General features: G+C 48.2%; 1 protein-coding gene across 10 annotated transcripts in view; it reads right to left on the minus strand.

Annotated features, from left to right (window-relative positions):
* Positions 1-7,187: 7,187 nt before the first annotated feature.
* Positions 7,188-18,579, minus strand: part of MTCL1 (microtubule crosslinking factor 1) — a 128,566-nt gene continuing 117,174 nt past the window's right edge. For 6 of the 10 annotated variants that reach the window (XM_072828745.1, XM_072828746.1, XM_072828750.1 and 3 more), the window contains 2 exons: positions 13,926-15,465; positions 7,188-8,369 (listed from right to left, as the gene is read on the minus strand). In XM_072828745.1, coding sequence (XP_072684846.1) covers positions 8,175-8,369; positions 13,926-15,465 — 1,735 coding nt within the window. In that variant the 3' untranslated portion in view covers positions 7,188-8,174. Of the gene's footprint in view, positions 8,370-11,072; positions 11,130-13,330; positions 13,519-13,925; positions 15,466-18,579 lie in introns of all 10 variants that reach the window. The other 4 variants (XM_072828747.1, XM_072828748.1, XR_012032287.1 and 1 more) reach the window with 3 other exon arrangements.

Raw genomic sequence — 18,579 nt, forward strand, 5'->3', positions numbered from 1 at the left:
AAAATTTGAGCTGTTTGGATTTCCTCATATCATTCATACACGTATTTGTATTTTTTGGACCATTATTTCTGTCAGGATGGGCTAACGTATGCTGCATTAATGAACAATTCCCAAATCTCAGTGGCTTAACACAACAAGGACATATTTGTCCCTCATGCTGCATATTTAAAGTTGGCCTGTGTATGACAGTCACTCAGGGGCCCAGCCAGAGGGACATATGCTCCCACAACTGCCAAGGCACAAGATAAGTGGTGTACTAGCTCTTTAAACTTCCAGCAGGGGCAGCCTAGGTGGCTTAGCGGTTGAATGTCTACCTTCAGCTCAAGGCGTGATCCTGGAGACCCGGGATTGAGGCCCACATCAGGCTCCCTGCATGGAGCCTGCTTCTCCCTCTGCCTGTGTTTCTGCCTCTCTCTCTCGCTCTCTCTGTGTGTGTGTCTCTCATGAATAAATAAATAAAATCTTTAAAAAAAAAAAAACTTCCAGCAGGAAGTGACACCTATGGCTTTTTATTCGCAATTCATTGGCAGAGAGCCACATACAACTTCAAAGGGGGTAGGAAGAGTGATTTTATTATATGCTCAGGAGTACATGGAATATTCATGAAGAGCTCTAATAACTAACACAACCACATTCACACCTAGCTCCTTTTTTATTAGCGCTCCCTTGAGAACACTGGCTCTGTCCAGAGTCTAACTTGCAGGTCAACAGGCATGCACCCATGATAAGACAGTAGATGAGGCTGGTGGCACCACTAGGAATGTCATGTCTGAGCCTTCTAGTGAAAAAGGGGAAAAGTGGCTCCTTCTACAAAGTGCCATAGAAGATGGTAGGAAGGAGTAACTGGCATTTCTGCTAGGGCAGTCCTTATTCTGGAAGGACTATATTGGGATGGATGGCAGTGTCCTGAGGGTCAGGATGGATGAACAACTTTTCTCCCTTTGGTTTCCTTTCCAATAAAGTTTAGGTCAGTGTCATATTAGATAAAAATACCAGTTCAATATAACAAAGTCATTGAAAATAATTTTGAATATATCCTGGAAAATCCGAAAGGAGTATTACATGGATAACTCTGACAGTACTCCCTAAAGTTCTTCTCACTCTCTCCTTTTCCTCGCTATGTCCACCTGGAGAAACCTTATGCATCCTTGAAGACACTTACGAAACAGATTAGTCTGTGGTCCCCTAGACCATCGCTCCAGGCAGAACTAATCTCTTTTATACGCTCAGTCTATACTTACATATACTATTATGATACTTATTACATTATAGGGTATTGTGACATTATTTAATCATTTTATTTAACAAAACCTAGAGTCAGGCACTCTTCTAGGTGCTTCATAAGCATTATCTTACTTAATCCTCATAATGTAACTATTAGGTGATTACTACTATATGTATATTTTTTAATTTTCATAGGAGGAAACAGGATCAGAGGGCATGGGTAACTTTCTTGAGGGTGTCTGGTTAGAAAATAATGGAGCAGGATTTGAACCAAGGAAATTGGACACCCTTGACCTGGTCATGAGTCTCTTGGGAGCTGACTGTCACATTTGTGTTTGTATTCCCACAGGCCTAGCCCAGTCCCTGGTCATTAAGACTGTTTTTTAAACGAACGAGCACAGTATTCAAACCTGTTGATGGACTGTAACTTATTAGTCTGTTTCCAGATTTCACTGTATAATTTGTGCTGCCATGAAATCTGCTTTACAAATTACATTGGTTTCATTGGGGTTATTTGGGGGTAAATTCCCCTAGGTGAAATGATTCAAGAAGTATAAACAGTTTTATAGATAATTGCTTAATCACGCTCCAGAAATTTGGGATTTAGAATTCCACCAGCTATTCTTAGGTGTGCCTATTTCGTCAGAGTAGCTTCAGGGCTTCGTTTTTATTTTAATCCGTTAAAAGTTAAAAGTGAATTTAGAGGGGGCCAATGCAGGCCGTGGGTTGACGAATGATGAATTGCTCTAGGCAGACTGTTGGGATTATGAGGTTTGGAGTGCTGGAGCTGTGTTGAAGTTTACTAGCTCATTGGGAGGTTACAGAAGCTTCTGTCATTGGAATGGGGTGGGTTCTTTCAATCTAATGGACGGAATTTGGCCTAGGAGAAACTGCATTGGCTCGCTTTTGTGTTCTGATCCCATTCGTTTAGATTAGGTTGTTCAGCCCTTACCACTGCCTGGCCCCAGCCCTCCCCAAGCATCCCTGTGCCTCGAGTCCTCAGCTGTCCCCCTACAGAGACAGGCCACTTGTATTAAATTACAAATGATGGATAAGAGCTCAGAAGCGCCAACTTCCTTGTGAAGGATCAGAGCTTAAAAACAAAACAAAATGCAACAACACGGGAATACAAGCCTTGCTGTGTGATTTTATGGCCCTGAAGGGACAGCAGTTAAGAAGGAAGACCGGTTCTTTTGGGCCCAAGGCCATGGGCAGGACTGCTGGCCCCGCCTGAGAGGCCCAGGCCGCAGAATAGGGGCTTCCTTCAGCTTTAATCTGAACAACTGGGGTAGATTCTGGAGGTAGGCGGTGGGGCCTGCAGAATCCTCAGCAGCAGATTCTAAAGCCTGGTTCTTGACGAGCAGCAAATGACAATCCTGGTGGTGGCATGGCTTATAAGAACAGGAGCACAAAAACTGCCCAAGCCACCATCATGGCTTCTCTGGGTCAACACAACTGTCATTGGCCAGGAAGCCTTCCAATCCTGGCCTGTTCTTATCCTTACATCACTGTAATTTTCTAACAAGTAATTCCCCTACTTTAAATTCTCCCAGTCGATTTTTTTCCCCCACCTACCCGAAAATCCAAACCCTTTCCTGTGGGCCACGGGGCCTCTCCCAAGCCCCTGTCTCTCCCTCTTGCCCAGGCCACAATGGCCTTCTTCTGCTTCCGGAAACACACTGGGCTCATGCGCGCTCCTCATCCTAGCTTCGCACCAGCTATTCCCCCTGCCTGGCTGGCAGCCCCCAGCTGCTCCTTGCCTTGGCTCAAACGGTGTCTCCCCAGGGACGCCTTTCAGTTCCTCTCCACCACACTCCCACCTGTGTGCTCCTGGTCCTTGTCACTAGGACACAGCTCTGCAAAATCCGTAGCTTGTCTTTTCTGATCATGTCTGAGGTTCCTAACCCCTAGCAGAGTATCTTACACACAATAAACCTTGATCCTCACAAGCCCGGGAAGTAGGTATTACTGTTGCTGTTTTTCAAAGGAGTCTTCAAGAGCTGGCCCAAGATTGCTCTACTTTGAGTGTTTAAAGCAGAATTCACATCCAGATTTTCCCACTCCCGGTGCCATAATGATTCTAGTGACCCAGGGCGTATTACAGACCCAGGCTCATCAGATCCATTCAAACAGCCAACTCGCTTATGACTCAGCCTGATATCTTGCTACACTGGTTCCAGCGCACACTGCATTCAAAGAAAGATATGGAAAGGGCTAGATGCAAACCAAAGAAAAGCAAGGTGAGCAGAAGACGTACTGGTGGCCTCATGAAACAACTATGCCTAAAAGTTAAAGACACCAAAGTGCCTCAGCCACATACATAGATTGGTGAGTGTCTTAATTATCCACAAATTGCCTCCTTTTGGCAACTGGGGAATGCTTAAGGTTGCCTAAAATAACCAAAGCATGTCCTTTTGTTTTATTTTTTTTTTTTATTTTTTATTTTTTTTTGTCCTTTTGTTTTAAAAACAGACACATTGGGGGACGCCTGGGTGGCTCAGTGGTTGAATGTCTGCCTTTGGCTCAGGTTGTGACACCAGGGTCCTGGGATTGAGTCCTGCATCAGGCTCCCTGCATGGAGCCTGCTTCTCCCTCTGCCTGTGTCTCTGACTCTCTCTCTGTGTCTCTCTCATGAATAAATAAATAAAATCTTTTTTAAAAAAGTAGGCACATTACCATCAACTGATGAATGAATAAACAACATGTAAGTATATCCATATAATGGAAGAGTGTCCAACTATAAAAGGACAAAGCACTGATGCATGCTACAGTATGGCTGAACCTCAAAAACACTATGCTAAGGGAAAGAAGCCAGACAGAAAGGGCCACCTATTGTGTGATTTCATTTATATGAAATATCTGGAATAGATAAATCCACAGACTGAAAACAGATCCGCAGGTGCCAAGGGCTGGGAGGACTGACTGCCAAATGCCTATTTCCTTTTGGGGGAGCTGAAAAATGTTCTGGGTTTAGACAATGCTGATGGTTGCACCACATTGCGAATGCTCTAAATGCCATGGAATTGTATACTTTAAAATGGTTAAAATGGTAAATTTTATGTTATGTGTATTTTACAATAAAAAATCAGGAAAAAAATCAGGGAGTTAGAAAATAAGAAATAATACTTGTACTGCTCGGCTACTTTTTTTTTTTCTCAGCTACCTTTTGAACAAAGTAAATATGCTCAATTCTAGCCATTTTAATTTTTAAAAAGAGGCTGAGGGTCATCTGGGGGGCTCAGTCGGTTGAGTGTCTGCCTTCGGCTCAGGTCATGATCCCAGGGTCCTGGGATTGAGCCCCACATAAGGCTTCCTGCTCAGTGGGGAGTCTGCTCCTCGCTCTTCCTGACCCTCCCCCAGCTTGTTCTCTCTCTCTCAAATAATTAACATCTTTTTTTAGAAAGACATTAAAACACAAAGGTACTAAATAAAAATTAGAATCACAGAATGCACAGATACTAAAAAAAAAAAAAAAAGCCCAGGTCGAGTACAGTTTGATGAGAATGGTCTCTGGGCTGCTGGTGCTGGTTGCCACCCAGTGGGCAGGGCACGCCCCATGTGTGGGCGCTGCTAGCTGGGCTCCGGGAATCGGTTTCTGCCTCTCTCTTGAGGACATAAAAGCAAGTGGCACATTGAGGACGGCTCCTGAAGACATCAGCAGACACTCCTTGCAGGCTGGGCCCTGATGTACGTGCTCCTCTTTCAGAGCCCAGCATTACCTGCTTAGCTGCCCAGCCATTCACTTGGGCAGGAGTACAGAACATGATTTCATCCGACTTGCTGTCTTGCTTTCTCAGGAGCTGGAGTAGTTCCACAACAAATGGACTCAAGAATACCTATGTCCAACTCTTAGAAAATTGGGTGATCGGAGAAGTTCCAAGCTGGCTTTCAAGGCACTGGGACCAGCATGGTGTGGCTTTGCTCACCCCAGGCTCCGCTTCTGCTCCTGAGAGCCTGTTACTGCCCCGCTCTGATGTACAACTGCCACCACCTCACATTCTGCTCCTCTCTTCTCCCAACCCAACATCTCTCCCTGCCTTTACACTGAAATCTTGCTCATTCTTGAGGTCCAACTCAAGCCCTACTCTACTTAGGATTTACACCACGGCGTTCTTGCATTTTGTTTTAGTGCTTGGGAATTTTATCTCCTCCAACCAGATCGCATGTTTTTTCTGATGACCAGACCTCTTCTAACTCTGGGGCACCCCGTAGTCGTACACAACCTGCGCTGCCTGCCAGGCAACTTCTCCTCTGTTCTGCCAACCTCTGGTTCTCCTCTGCTGGGCAAATGTGTCAGCGACTGGCTCAGGGAGTGACATGTGAGTAACAGGAAACCCATGAGATTTATGACACCTGGGGCTTTTGCTGGAGCCACCAGAAAGAGATCTTCTTTATCCATGAGTTGATAAACTGATAGGGGCTGCTGGGGACCATCGTAGCTGACTCTCAGATGATTGAGAAGCGAGCCCACAGAAGGGAGCAGAGCCAGGGGGCAGAGCAGAGTCCTGATGGCACTGTCGGAGGCTCTGGATTGTAACCGCGCTTGATGCTAGCACTTCTCCACTTATGAGGGCCAACAACTTCCCTTCTTCCTGCTGGTTGGTTGCTTCCAACTGGAGATACACTAATGCGCCTTCCAGCATTTACTGTGGGCAGGGCACATGGTAGGCACAAAAGGTTTGCTGACTTGGCAGTTTGTTTGCCGCTAGGTCTAGAGTAGTCAGGTGGAGTGTTTTTTGCATTAAACATTGTTATTGTGGTAAAATATACGTTGACATTCACCATTTTAATCATTTTAAGTGTAGAGTTCGTTGGCATTAGGGACATTCACATTGTTGTGTAACCATCACCACCATCTGTTGCCAGAACATCCCAATCAGAAACCATATCCACTAAACACTAACTCTCTGTTCTTTCCTCTCCCCAACTCCTGGTAACCATTATTTTACTTTTTGTGTCTGTGAATTTGACTACTTTATGTACTTCCAAGAAGTGGAATCATACAATAGTTATTTTTGTGATTATTTTGTGATTATTTCATTTAACATAGCATCCTCATGATTGGTGCATGTGGTAGGCAGCATGTGCCAGACTTCCCTGGCTTTCTAAGGCTGAACATTCCGGAGCATGTACACACCACATCTCATTTACTCACTCACTGATTGACAGGTTGTTTCCACCGGTTGGCTTTGTGGATCGCGCTGCTGTGACTATCAGTGCGCAGATAGTTCAAGTCCCAGCTTTCATTTCTTCTGGGCCTGTGGCCACAGCTGCTGGGGCACAGATAATTGTTTCACCTCAGGACCCATCCTGCTGTTCTCCACAGCGGCTGCACAAACAGCACCCCAGGGTTCCAGCATCTCCACGTCCTCACCAATAGATGGTATTTTCCATTTTAGGGGAAAATATTTAACTTAAAGGTAGAACTGTTGTAATGCTGGGAATAGAGCTTATTCTGTTAGCCAGTCTAGAGAAGGACAGCACTGTTGAGTCAATGGGACATGAAGGCCAGAAGCTTCGGCCCAAAGTAGTTCTTTCACTCTTTACCAGCATCACCTCTTTATAAACTCCCTACTCTGTTACACACTGACAGGCCGGGTGACACCTCTTTGTCAGGGAGGGAAGCGGGTCCTGGTGATTGGCCACTCCCCCTTTCCCAGGGAGGGGAGAGGGAGAGAGGCCAGGCACATTTTGACTTGTGGGTAACAGTTGCCTCACACCTCCATGCCCGCCATGTTTTCAACCAGAAGTTGCCTTGTCATCAACCCCAGGGCGCTCTTATGGAGAAGAGGGAAGCTGTGGCATACCAGGTGCTCACGGTGTACCCCCAGTGAGGTGTGTTAGCAGCTGTTGCCTCTTTACAGGACCTCCCCTTTTCCTCGTTCCCCTGGCTACGGAAAACTATTGCTTGAGCCCTTAGGGGAAGATGGAGGGCATGTGAAACATGAGGTCCCGGAACAGGCTGCCATCTTGAAAGGCTTTATTTCTACTTCATCATTGTCTCATACAGACTCTGAGGGACCATCCTTTGCTTCAGTTTGGTACCCTCCGGACTTTTTGCAGTGCTTTTCCTTAAACAAGAAAATTTTGAGTAAACACTGTATATTGCCAGTTCATCTTTAACAATAATTTAAAAATGCCATTGCTGTTGTATCTCAATGCAAGAGGACAACGATGAAAGTACAGTACGAGGGATTCACAACGTATTACAGTGGGACAGATGACTCACACTTACGCAATGGTAGGACCACAGTAGCAGTATGTACATGCACCCCAGAGCGCTTCGAACCCAAAGACATGCAAGTCGAGTAGAGTACGTGGATTATACAGCAAATTTGGTAAGCCCAGCTGAGGACTCTGTACCTTTGCAAGAATGCTGACGTGTATCCCCTCCAGTAGAGAGGATATCCGTCTTGTCGACTGGCTTCATGGCTTTTTCACTATAAAAAGTTCACTGAATCAGTCTGAAGCATTTCAAAAATTCTTAAAAAACAAGAACACTGACAAAATGAAGTTAACTTAAAACACTCTACTTCAATGTGGGAACAAATCAAACCAAGGCGTAACAGTGCAAATTTAACAGAGAGGCAGTCAGTATTGAGAGCAAGGGTGTTCAGAATCTCTTAAAATGTACATCTTTAAAACTTTTATTTTTTAAATTTATATCCTATCTAGCTTTTTTGTTTAATATACTGTGTAAAAAAGATGGAGACAAAAATAGTTTTCTGAGCTATGAAAAAAATTAAGTTATTACAGGCACGTTTACGGTTTCGTTCTAGAAACATCTCAGGTTCACAGGTTGGACATTCAGCAGCTGTGTGTTTTTTAAAAACATTCTTTGACCTTGGGAAAGCTAGATCTTTCCTTGTGGGTGGAGCTTGGTTGATGACAGCGTGGTTATGCAAATTACAGGGAATCATTCCCTGATAATCCATGCAAACTTGCACTCGTCACAGGTGTGTCTTCTCCCCCGGTGGCTCCTCATCGCCGAGCTCCTCCAAGGAGGCTGGGTCTCCGGGTGACTGAGCCAGTGAGGCAGTGGGGGAATGTGAGGCCCAACGGGACGGAAGGCGACGGTTTGCTGGTCTCTCGGGCCTGGAGAAGCAGGGTTCTAGGGATGGAGCTAGTGCGGAACAAGGTAGTTCCTTCAAAGCCGAGAAAGAGAAAGACAGGGTTACTCAGAACCACAGTTCCTTTGTGGGGGGAAGGGGGTGACTCTCCCCAAACACACTTCTCAACAGACTCCAGTTAAATGCAATGGATTAGGGGCAACTTCCCAATGTTAATTTATACTTGCTCCAGGAGAATAACAAAATGGTCAGTGAAAAATTCAAACAGATGATCAGTGACAGAGGAATGAGAAGATAGCAAATTATGATCAAAATATGGCAATGCTGTGAGATGGGTATGTTTACACAAGCATCTTCAGAATTGGGCTAGAGCCTATGGAAGGTGGGGGAAAGCCACAGGCCACCTGGTCATGGTCTGACTTGGCTGACCCCATCCTTCTGGCCCTCCTGAGTGATCTATTAGCCACAGTGACCTGGCCCTAAAAGGCCAGTCTCCCTACCCTTTGGTCTGTTGGAGGCCCATGAAGAGACGGATGATTTATCCAGCTGTATTAGCAAAAAGACTCACCTTAAAACGAACTCTGCTACTGTTTATTCCAAGTTGACTGACAGTGGGTTAAACAAACTCCCACAACATGGAAAAAAAATGCTGCAGGCAGAAATTTTAACTTCGGTCTGGTTTTTAATGACTCTTCCCTGCTGCAGCATTTTAGAAAGTGGCATCAGAGTGTGCTTGTGCTTCTGTTACAGGCATCCTACGCCTTCTGAGAACAGATAATGCAAGACACACTCAACTGTGGGGCAGACCACCTATAATACATCTTCCCGGGCCAAGGCTCCTTTTCTGGTGTTAACGAATGTCCAGCTACTTGTCCTTAGTCTGCAGGCTAGGAAACAAGGATGCCCAAACCTGGAGTCTGCTGGTGCACGAAGAGTGCGGGTGGTGGGAGGAAACCCGAGTTCACCGGGCGGAACCCACCTGCCCAGGTGACACTCAAACAAGAAAAAGCTGAGATGGTAAGCCACTGCAATGAAGAATGACAGCAAATACAGGCTCTCAGAGCCCAAAGGGAAGGACATCAGAGGACGGACATAGATGTGACAAGCAAGTGCAGAGGCCAGGATGAGGAGGGTTTAGTCTGCAGAGCAGGGAGTGACAGTGGAGAAGAGACGGTGGGCTGTATCCATGGGCACAGTGAGGACTAAGGAGAAGAGGGGAGGCAGAGCGCCGCCTTGGGGCTTCTGGAAGAGTGATGGAGTGAGGTGGGCCTTGCTTCCCCGTGGGCCCCACGGGAAATGGCATGAACACTGAGATACTTCTAAACATCCCCGGCCTCCTTGTGACGGCAGTTGTAGCAGAGGATGGGGAAACCTTGATTAGCAAAGTGCTAGGCTGGTGGGAACCATGGCAACCAGGAAGACCTCGCCCACAAAGGCCTGAAATAGCTGAAATGCAAACTAGGTGGGGTGAGCTGTCCTCTCCTCACCTCAGCCCTGCTATGCACATGCGTGGAGGTGCATGGTTTAGGACACCTGCTACTGCTTTGTCTTTTTCTGTCTCTGCTCCTCCTATTGTCAGATTTGTGTGTTGTGTGTTTGTATTGTGTATGTTGTGTAGTATATAAGTGTGTTGTGTATGTGTGACATCATGTTGTGTACAAGTATGTGCCTTGTATGAGGATGTTATGTGTGCATCGTGGGTCATTTTGTGCATGAGTGTCATGTGCTGCATGTGCTATGTATGAGTGTGTGGTGTGTGCCAGGTGTGCTAAATACTGAGATGGCTGCTATCATGGGTTTTTTCCAACACCGCTGCAGCCCATTGCCACCTGGCCGATACTGAACCAGAACGGGCTTTTGATTAGACAGTGTGGTGCCACTTCTTCATCATGTGAACCCCTATAGGGAGAAATGTGTGACCGGGTTCAAGAATGGACTCTTTCTTTAGTAACACACCAGTACATACATGCAAATGGTCCCGTCCTTCCCTAAGAAGCCACTGCAATGGCTTAAAATGTGGCCATTTTATCTTGAGAGCACCTTTTTAGTCTTTGAGAGCCAACTGCATTTTTGTATTTAACACTCTGAGTTAAGACTAGTGGGTGAGGTGGGTGGGTGACTAATTCGTGATCAGACATAAAACTGGTATTTTTTCACATGCCTCGATTCAGGCTCAGATGGCAATTCTGTGAGACTATTTTTTGGAGCAAGGGATGGCTTTGTTGTTGATTCATCCAACAAATATTTATTGAGCACTTACTACATCACCTATGGTGATCACTTCGAAGGACAAGATACATTTGGATTTATTCCTTCTGGTGCGGGTGTTGAAAGAGAGAGAAAAGCCTCATCGAATTATGGTCACATCTCATTATAGCATCTAGTAGTGTACGTGTGCCTCCAGGATACCAGCGAGCAGGGACAGGCCACCTGGGAACATATTCGGCTCACAGATCCCCACCGACCAGGCCTCTCTGCCAGAGACAGTCCCTTCTCCAGCCAATATACCTTTACTCCTATGAGAGCAGAGAGTGGAAATCTCAGCAGGATTTCTTCGGTACTCTGTGCGGCCACTGGGAATGTCTAGGCTTGCCCATCTGTCCCTGAATGTGGACTGTAGGCCAGTGCAGGTGGTGGGCTCTATGGTCAGGGCAGATCTACCTGGCACGTTTCAGCCTTGTTTCTGAGGCTGAATCGTGGCATTTCTGACGCCAACCAACCCCAGGTTACACAGATGACCTTTCCAGACGGTGTGCAAAGAAGGTAGAAAGCACTTACGGCGTGAGGCCGGCAGGGCTAGAGTTCCCAGGGGGCAGTTAGTAAGACAGTTTGGTTCTGGACAGAACAGACAGAGAAAGAAAAGAAAAGCAAGTAGGTTGGAAAGTACTTTTTAAACAAGAAGAACAGTAAAGGTTTAAAGTCAACAAGCCTGGTGGTAGTTCCAGGGACAGCTATCAGGAGAAACATGGGGCCTGCAGAAACGGGCAGGTGCACCCCGGGTACGCAGGCCTCTCTCTGCATGGGTCCAGGTGGTTTGGAGCATGGAAGGACCCTCACTGCAGAACAACATCCGATCTCTCCCCTCTGCTTTCTGTTCTTCCCTGATTGGCCCTTTAGCACTTAACATTTCAGAAACCCTTTGGTGTGCATAGAGATGGAAGTCACATGACTGTTGTATTTGAAACAGAGGATTAAATGGTCTGTTTTTGTCACAATGATCACATGGTTACTGCTCACACTAAAAGTTTCCCCTTGTATTTTCCACTAGACACAGGAGGGAAGAATAGCACTGCATTTCCAGATTATTCTTTCCCTTCACACCATAACTCATCTCTTAGCTTCTCCGCATGATAGAACTGGTGCTACAGTATCAAGAGAAAAAAAGAGGATAAATATAGCCATGGGACAGGAGTGAGAAAAGACAAGGGAGATTTCCCGCCATGCCCCCAGCCAGGGAGGCCAATGTCCAGGCATCCAGGGAACATTTAGGGAAGGGCCCACTGCGGGGTGCTCAGGGCAGGTTGGACAATCAGCACAAGTCCTGGTGATTTTGGAATGAAAACCCAGAACTACTTATTACATAATTTAGGGGATGATGGGAAGGGATTTCCAATGGGCCTATTACAGGAAGTCAATTTAGATAGGAACAATGTCACTGGAATCTAGAACAAGCAAAATACCAACAGGAAAGGAAACAGGAGCCCATAGTATTTAATCTCTGCCAGTGAGTGCTCCAGGCAAGTACTGAATTCCCCGAATTGGCCGATCATCTCTTTGGTAGCAAACACACCCAGTGAGAAGATAATTTAAATGGACATTTTACAGAGAGGACCAAAGTGGCAGGGGGATGGGCATAGCTCCGTACTGATAAATTCGTTTTCATGCCTTAGAGCTGCTTTAGCCATTAAGCGGTTGTCTTTCTATTATCATAGATTGCTTGGAGCATTCACTGTAACTCAAAGCCCTTTTTGGTTCCTAAACATTAATTTCTCTTTAGTTTCTAATATTAATGGACATCACAGACCAGCCAGTTAATGCTTTGGGCCAGAGCCCTGATTCCTCCAGAGCCCTAAGGAGGTAGGGCATTCACACAAATAAGCCTTCTGCAGAACTAAGTCACTTACCTGAGACCCCTGGAGGGTCGGGGGTAAAAGCAGCCTGCAGAAGACACCTGAGAACACTCAATCACGGTGTTTGTTCTTCTCAGAGCACATAAACAACTTTATCACAAAGACTCATGTTCAGAACAGAGCCAATGTACCATCGATATTAGGTTGAATGAAATGGCAATTGCCATTTCTGTAGGTCACGGGTAATTTCACGTGGTTTGACCTCCTTCAGATTTAAACTCTACATTGTCAGTTGACTCCAACTTGATAGGTTAGACTGGGGGCTATTGTTTCCCCTCGACCCCCACCCCGGGGGAAACGTGGGTCTGGAGGTAACATAGGAAACACACACCTGCCTCATCTCCTCACCTGTGAAGCCAGGGCTACCTGGGCCATGGCGGGAGAGCAGGGGGGCGGCCCTGGGAGCGTATTTCTCTCCTCTCTGACCCTTGCCATCTCAGAGCTGCCTCGCCTGGGGAATGGTTACGGATATATCTGGGTGTGGAGTCTGTTCCTCAGGGCTAGTGGTGAATCAGCCTCACCCTCAAGTCTACATGCGGGATCACAGTGTCTGCTGAGGGCAGGGAACATGTGCTGCTTCACTGCACCAGGCCCGCAGCCCCACCCTCTCATTCCCAGCATTACTGTCAGGCTTTGTTTTGTTTCGCTCATTCTTGAAGTGGAAATGAGGATTGTTTTTAATGTGGCGTGGTATGGACATACGGCATGTGGATATGCATTAGAACGACATTCAAGGTTGACCCATTGGTGAATAATGTTAAGGGGGATGTAATAATATCGCAGGGTAATAGCAGGTGACGGGATGTGTGGTCATATAGACTGTGATAATATGACAGATGTAAGGGCGATAATAACAATAACCACATTGTATGAAGGCAGGAATTTGATCTTATCCATCTGTCTCACCTGGTTTTATTGCCAGGGAGATTCGTGGTCGTAGAGGGCATGGGATTTGTGAGACAGAGGGCTGCTATTCTGTACTGACGCCAGCACTGGAATCCAGACATTCTTGTACGTTCCTGATGAAGCACGTTCTAGTGTCCACACTATTACACCCTCTCCGGCATACCTCTTGTGTTGTCCTGGATAAAGATCTGGAGCACGCAGAGAACCCTGACGTGACTCTCACACACTTCACACACACACATTTCTAGGACACAAATTCACACAGAAAGAGGGCAAATTATAACCCCAAGTGAAAAGCCCAGATAGACAGATGAGCACCATCAGCTAGATCAGACAAGAGAACCTGAACCAAACCCTGAGCTACATCTTCAAGAAAAGATCACTGAGGACAATAATAGGAACTTTTCTTTAGGAGCAGCTTGGGCCTTATGTTTCAGCCTGTTCCATTCTCCCATAAACCCTGTATCTTCCCAGCTCACAAGAACCTATTCCTGAAACCAGATGACCTAGCAAAACCCCAGCTTTACATGTGTTTTCTTGACATTTGAACAGAAGAGCCAGTGGGGGGGACGGTTGGAATACTCAGCCTTATTACCTCGATGGACCCTGGTTCAGCTTTGATGGTTTCTCCCATGTGGCTGTCACTGTTAAGACTTGGGGGCCCGTGGGGGGCCTGCCTCCTCTCCTCCTTTAAGGCATGCTCCAACAGCTTCTTGTTGAGGATCCGGGCTACGTTCTCAGTGAACGTGTAACCAGGGGGAGCGGATAAGTCCTGCCTCAAGGGCGTGCCCTCTCCCCCTTCCTCCCTCCAAGTCTCTGAGCCAGCCCCGATGGGGCTGGGGGACCGGCCCCGGGAACTGGGGCCCGTTTCCTGGCCTGGGCCCAGCTCGGGCCGGGGTTCTGCTGAGCGAGATCGGCTCCCGGCCCGAGTCCCCTTCTGGAAGGGGTCCTGCACCACGGGGCTGTGGTCGATGATGTTGAAGAGGCTGGAGAGGCCATCGTTGATGGCGGTGTGCACCGGGCTCTCCCTCGTGGTGGTGGAACGGGCCCAGGCGGACTCGCTGCACCCCTTTGGGGCCAGCCCCAGGGAGGTCCTGCTGTTGGGCGGCTCAGCTTTGGGGAGGGGCTTCCTCTGCAGCTTGGGAGACCCGTACTTGGGGGAGCAGCACGTGCGTTCGAACTTGGCCTGCACCTTCTCGATGGCGGGGGCCATCTGCCGGCTCCGAAGGCCACGGGAAGGAGATGACGCGGGCGTGGCCCCGCCCCCGGCCTTGGGTGTGAGACACTTGTGGGGGCTGCTGGTGACGGCGCTGCCACGCAGGGCTTCGGTCTGCAGGCCAATGGTGATGGTCTGGACGGTCTGTGTTCCCGTCGTCCGGGACCCATTGGTCTGGCAGGCCATGTCCTTGAGCGGAGGCTTGGGGGGGCCAGAGCAGATGGCGTTCCTGACCGAGAAGGCCACCTCCTTCATGTCATCACTCATGTTCTTGGACATCTGCAGGCCGTGCAGCGAGGAGGCAAAACCCAGGGGGGCGCAGAGGGCACTTTCGAGGGGGCGCAGCCCTCCCTCCACATAGTCTCGGGGGTGCCTGGAGGGGGCGCAAGGCCACCTGCTGAGCACGTGTTCTGAGGGACCCCCTTTTGTGTCTCCAGTGCCCCCCCTGGCTCTGCTAGTTGGAAACGGGCACTCGGGCTCGGCCCGGCCCTTGCCCTCACTGCCCGCCACCACGATGCCATCCATCCTACGGACCGCGGGCGGGCTGTGCAGCACCCGCACCCCGGCCTGCTCCGCGCACATGGGGCTCCGAAGGGGCTGCTTCTGGCAGTGCTCTGGGCTGGTCATGGTGTCCGTAGTCATGGTGACACTCGTGGTGAGGTACCAGGAGGAGTCAGGGAAAGGCTCTGCACCAGCCTCGCTCCCTGCCCGCCCCCCCTCGGTCCTGTCTGCCCAGGGCTCCGGGGGCCTCTCGTCCCAGTTCTTGCTGTTGAACTCCTCGATGTACTTCAGATCATCAGGAGACAGGGGCGGAGTGATGTCCTCCTTGCTGCTGGTGGCGGGGACGCCCTTCTCCGGCAGGAAGGGAGAAACGTCCATCAGACGCTGGAACTCAGACATGGAGGACACAGACACGGCCCTGGGGAAGGTGGGGGAGAAAAGGGTGTCAGCTGCCTGCCAGCCGGGCAGCCTGCTGACCTGCCACCCTGCACCCCCGACCCAGCGCGGCATGCATGTGCTGCCCAAGGGACAGGTGCCTGTTGTGTGTCAGTCTCCATGCAGGCCAGAGGGAACACTTTCTGGCTCCTTGATGTTCTCTACTCTTGAGCTGCCCTGTGGATGTTTGATGAACTTTTAACAGCTCTGGAATTGTTCCAGGAGCCTTATATTTGTCAGAATGGAATACAGGCAGCCCTCAAATATTATGGGAACAAGCTGGAGGCTGAGCTCTGGGGTGGTCAGGGTTCAGCTCCAAACCCACTTTGGAATGGTTTCATTTTGGCCTGTGGATGCTCTAGAGGACATCTGGCTGATGAGTGCCCTCAAATCCTAACCTACTAGGAGTTTCCTGAGTTCCAGGTATTGTGGCAGATGCTTGCACTGCTGACAGGAAAGCAGCCCTGTCCTGATCCAAACCCAGCTAATGGTATATGCAGGGGGGTGGGCACCACAACATCACAGCTATAATCTGACGTCCTGTTCGCCCACTGGCCTCATCATCTATTGGATGAACTTCTACGGAAGTACAGTTGACCCCTGAACGATACAGGGGTTAGGGCATCTGACCCCCATGTAGTCGAAAATCCATGTACAATTTTTGACTCCCCCCAACTTAACTACTAAGAGCCAACTGTTGAACAGAAGCCTTATTGATGTATAAACAGTCTATGAACACATATTTTGTATACGTATTAAATACTGTATTCTTAAAATAAGTTAACGAAAGAAAATGTTAATAAGAAAACCATAGGGGATCCCTGGGTGGCACAGTGGTTTGGCGCCTGCCTTTGACCCGGGGGCGCGATCCTGGAGACCCGGGATCGAATCCCACGTCGGGCTCCCTGCATGGAGCCTGCTTCTCCCTCTGCCTGTGTCTCTGCCTCTCTGTCTCTCTCTGTGTGGCTATCATGAATAAATAAATAAAATCTTTAAAAAAAAAGAAAAAGAAAAAGAAAACCATAAGGAGGGGCACCTGGGTGGCTCAGTTGGTTAAGTGTCTGCCTTCAGCTCAGGTCATGATCCCGGGGTCCTGGGATTGAGCCCCATGTTGGGCTTCCTGCTCAACAGGGAGTCTGCTTCTCCCTATTCCTCTGCCCTTCCTCCCCGTCCCCACTCATGCTCTTTCTCTCAAATAAAAAATTAAATCTTAAAAAAAAAGAGAAAACCATAAGGAAGACAATATACATTTATAGTACTATATTAACTGGAAAAAAATCCGTATCTAAGTGGACCCATGTTGTTCAATCCATGTTGTTCAGGGGTCAACTGTACTAACTAACCTCCAGAGACCAAACAGAAGATGTGAAGCAAAGGAGGGAAGTGGAAGGTGTGACAGGTGGGCACTAATTTCCAAACACCACTTCCAACAGAAACGTCGTCTGGCCCGGCTGAAATCCACCAGCAGGGCCCAGTTCTTCCCTTCCCTCTGCTTCCCTCCTTTATAGCCAAAGCCTGTTTTTTTGTTCTTGCTCCTCCTGAATTCCTGGATAAGAGGAAGATGCCTGCACACACACACATATACCATGTGGGGGTGAAGATAGGTAAGCTAAAGGAACAGCCAGTTTGGGGTAAGTGCTCCCTGATGGATGTGCATTTGGATGTAGATTCCTCAATATATTAGTGCTTTCACTGAATATATTTCTATTTGGTATGAATTTCCTGACTACCTCCTATAGCCCAGGGTGGGCACCCTAGAGGGTCCAGGATTCTGCAATGCTCAGACAGGAGCTGGCTGGAGCACCCAGGCAGCCTGTCAAGCCCCCCAGGGCAAAGCAGTGGCGGCCAGGAAGGCTTGGGGCTGGCCCTGCCTGTGAGCTTGGACCTGGGCTCTCTGGCTGGGGTGGAGGGGAGGCACCCAGACTGTCTCTGCCACTACACCACTTTTTCATAGGACATCTTGCTATCTGCACACCCCAAACAAGTTTAAACACCTAGGGTTTTTTTTTTTTTTAAGATTTTATTTATTTATTCATAGACACAGAGAGAGAGAGAGAGGCAGGGACACAGGTAGAGGGAGAAGCAGGCTCCATTCAGGGAGCCCGATGCGGGACTCGATCCCGGGTCTCCGGGATCACACCCCAGGCTGCAGGCGGCGCCAAACCACTGCGCCATGGGGGCTGCCCACACCTAGGGTTTCAGATCAGCACAAGTGCTGCCAGACAGGTCCCAGACAGAGAGTACGTGGGCCGCTCCACTGCACGAACCACTAGCGGTGCTGAGGCCAGGACTGGGGTCTGTGTACCACAGAAGTGGCAAAAAGCTCTGGGTGCCTCTGCCCTCACCCTGGGGACGCATGCTCTTGTGGATACCACTCTGGCATAAAAGAGAGCAGACTACGGATCCTGGTGGGCCTTCTAGCTTGTTATTTCTCACAAGAGGCAAAAGTGAGTGGTATTTTTTTGTTAGAAACCATCTACAAACTCTCCTATGGCCTGATGAATAACGGTAAGCTGGCTCCCAACTAGCACTGAAAATAAAAAGAAATCGAAGGAACAGGTCAATTTATTAAGCTTTCCAGCAAGTGTGATTTCTCTTCTTGCCTCTGGGGCCAAGTCCAGGGGTTGCTGAATTACTAATGAGCTTCAGAATGCTGTTCACTGGGGGCTGGAAGTGCTCTATGGGTACCGAAACCCCAACCCTATCTATATTCCTTGGACACTGCTTGTCTAAGCCCCATTTCTGCCTCCAGGGCTTGGATGGATTTTGTGGAACAGAGGCGTTTTGGGCAGAAAAAGGGGACACATCAGCCTTAGCAGTGGCCAAACCTAAGATACAAAACCGGACACAACTGAAATGTGTGCCATTGTGTGAAGGTACAAGGAAGAAAGCATGGAGGGAAGACAGGAAACTTCTTTTTTTTTTTTTTTTTTTTTTGACAGGAAACTTCTTGAAGCAAGAAGGAGAAGGGGATGGTGGGGATGACACACAAGTACCCCTCTCACCTCAGACATTCTGATATCTAAGTTTTAATAATATTTCTGATATTGTGATGTTTGAGTTCTCATTTCAGTTTAACTTTTCTAAGTATGGATGA

The sequence above is a fragment of the Canis lupus genome, chromosome 6 (genome assembly GCF_048164855.1).
Source record: "Canis lupus baileyi chromosome 6, mCanLup2.hap1, whole genome shotgun sequence".
Lineage (NCBI taxonomy): Eukaryota > Metazoa > Chordata > Mammalia > Carnivora > Canidae > Canis > Canis lupus.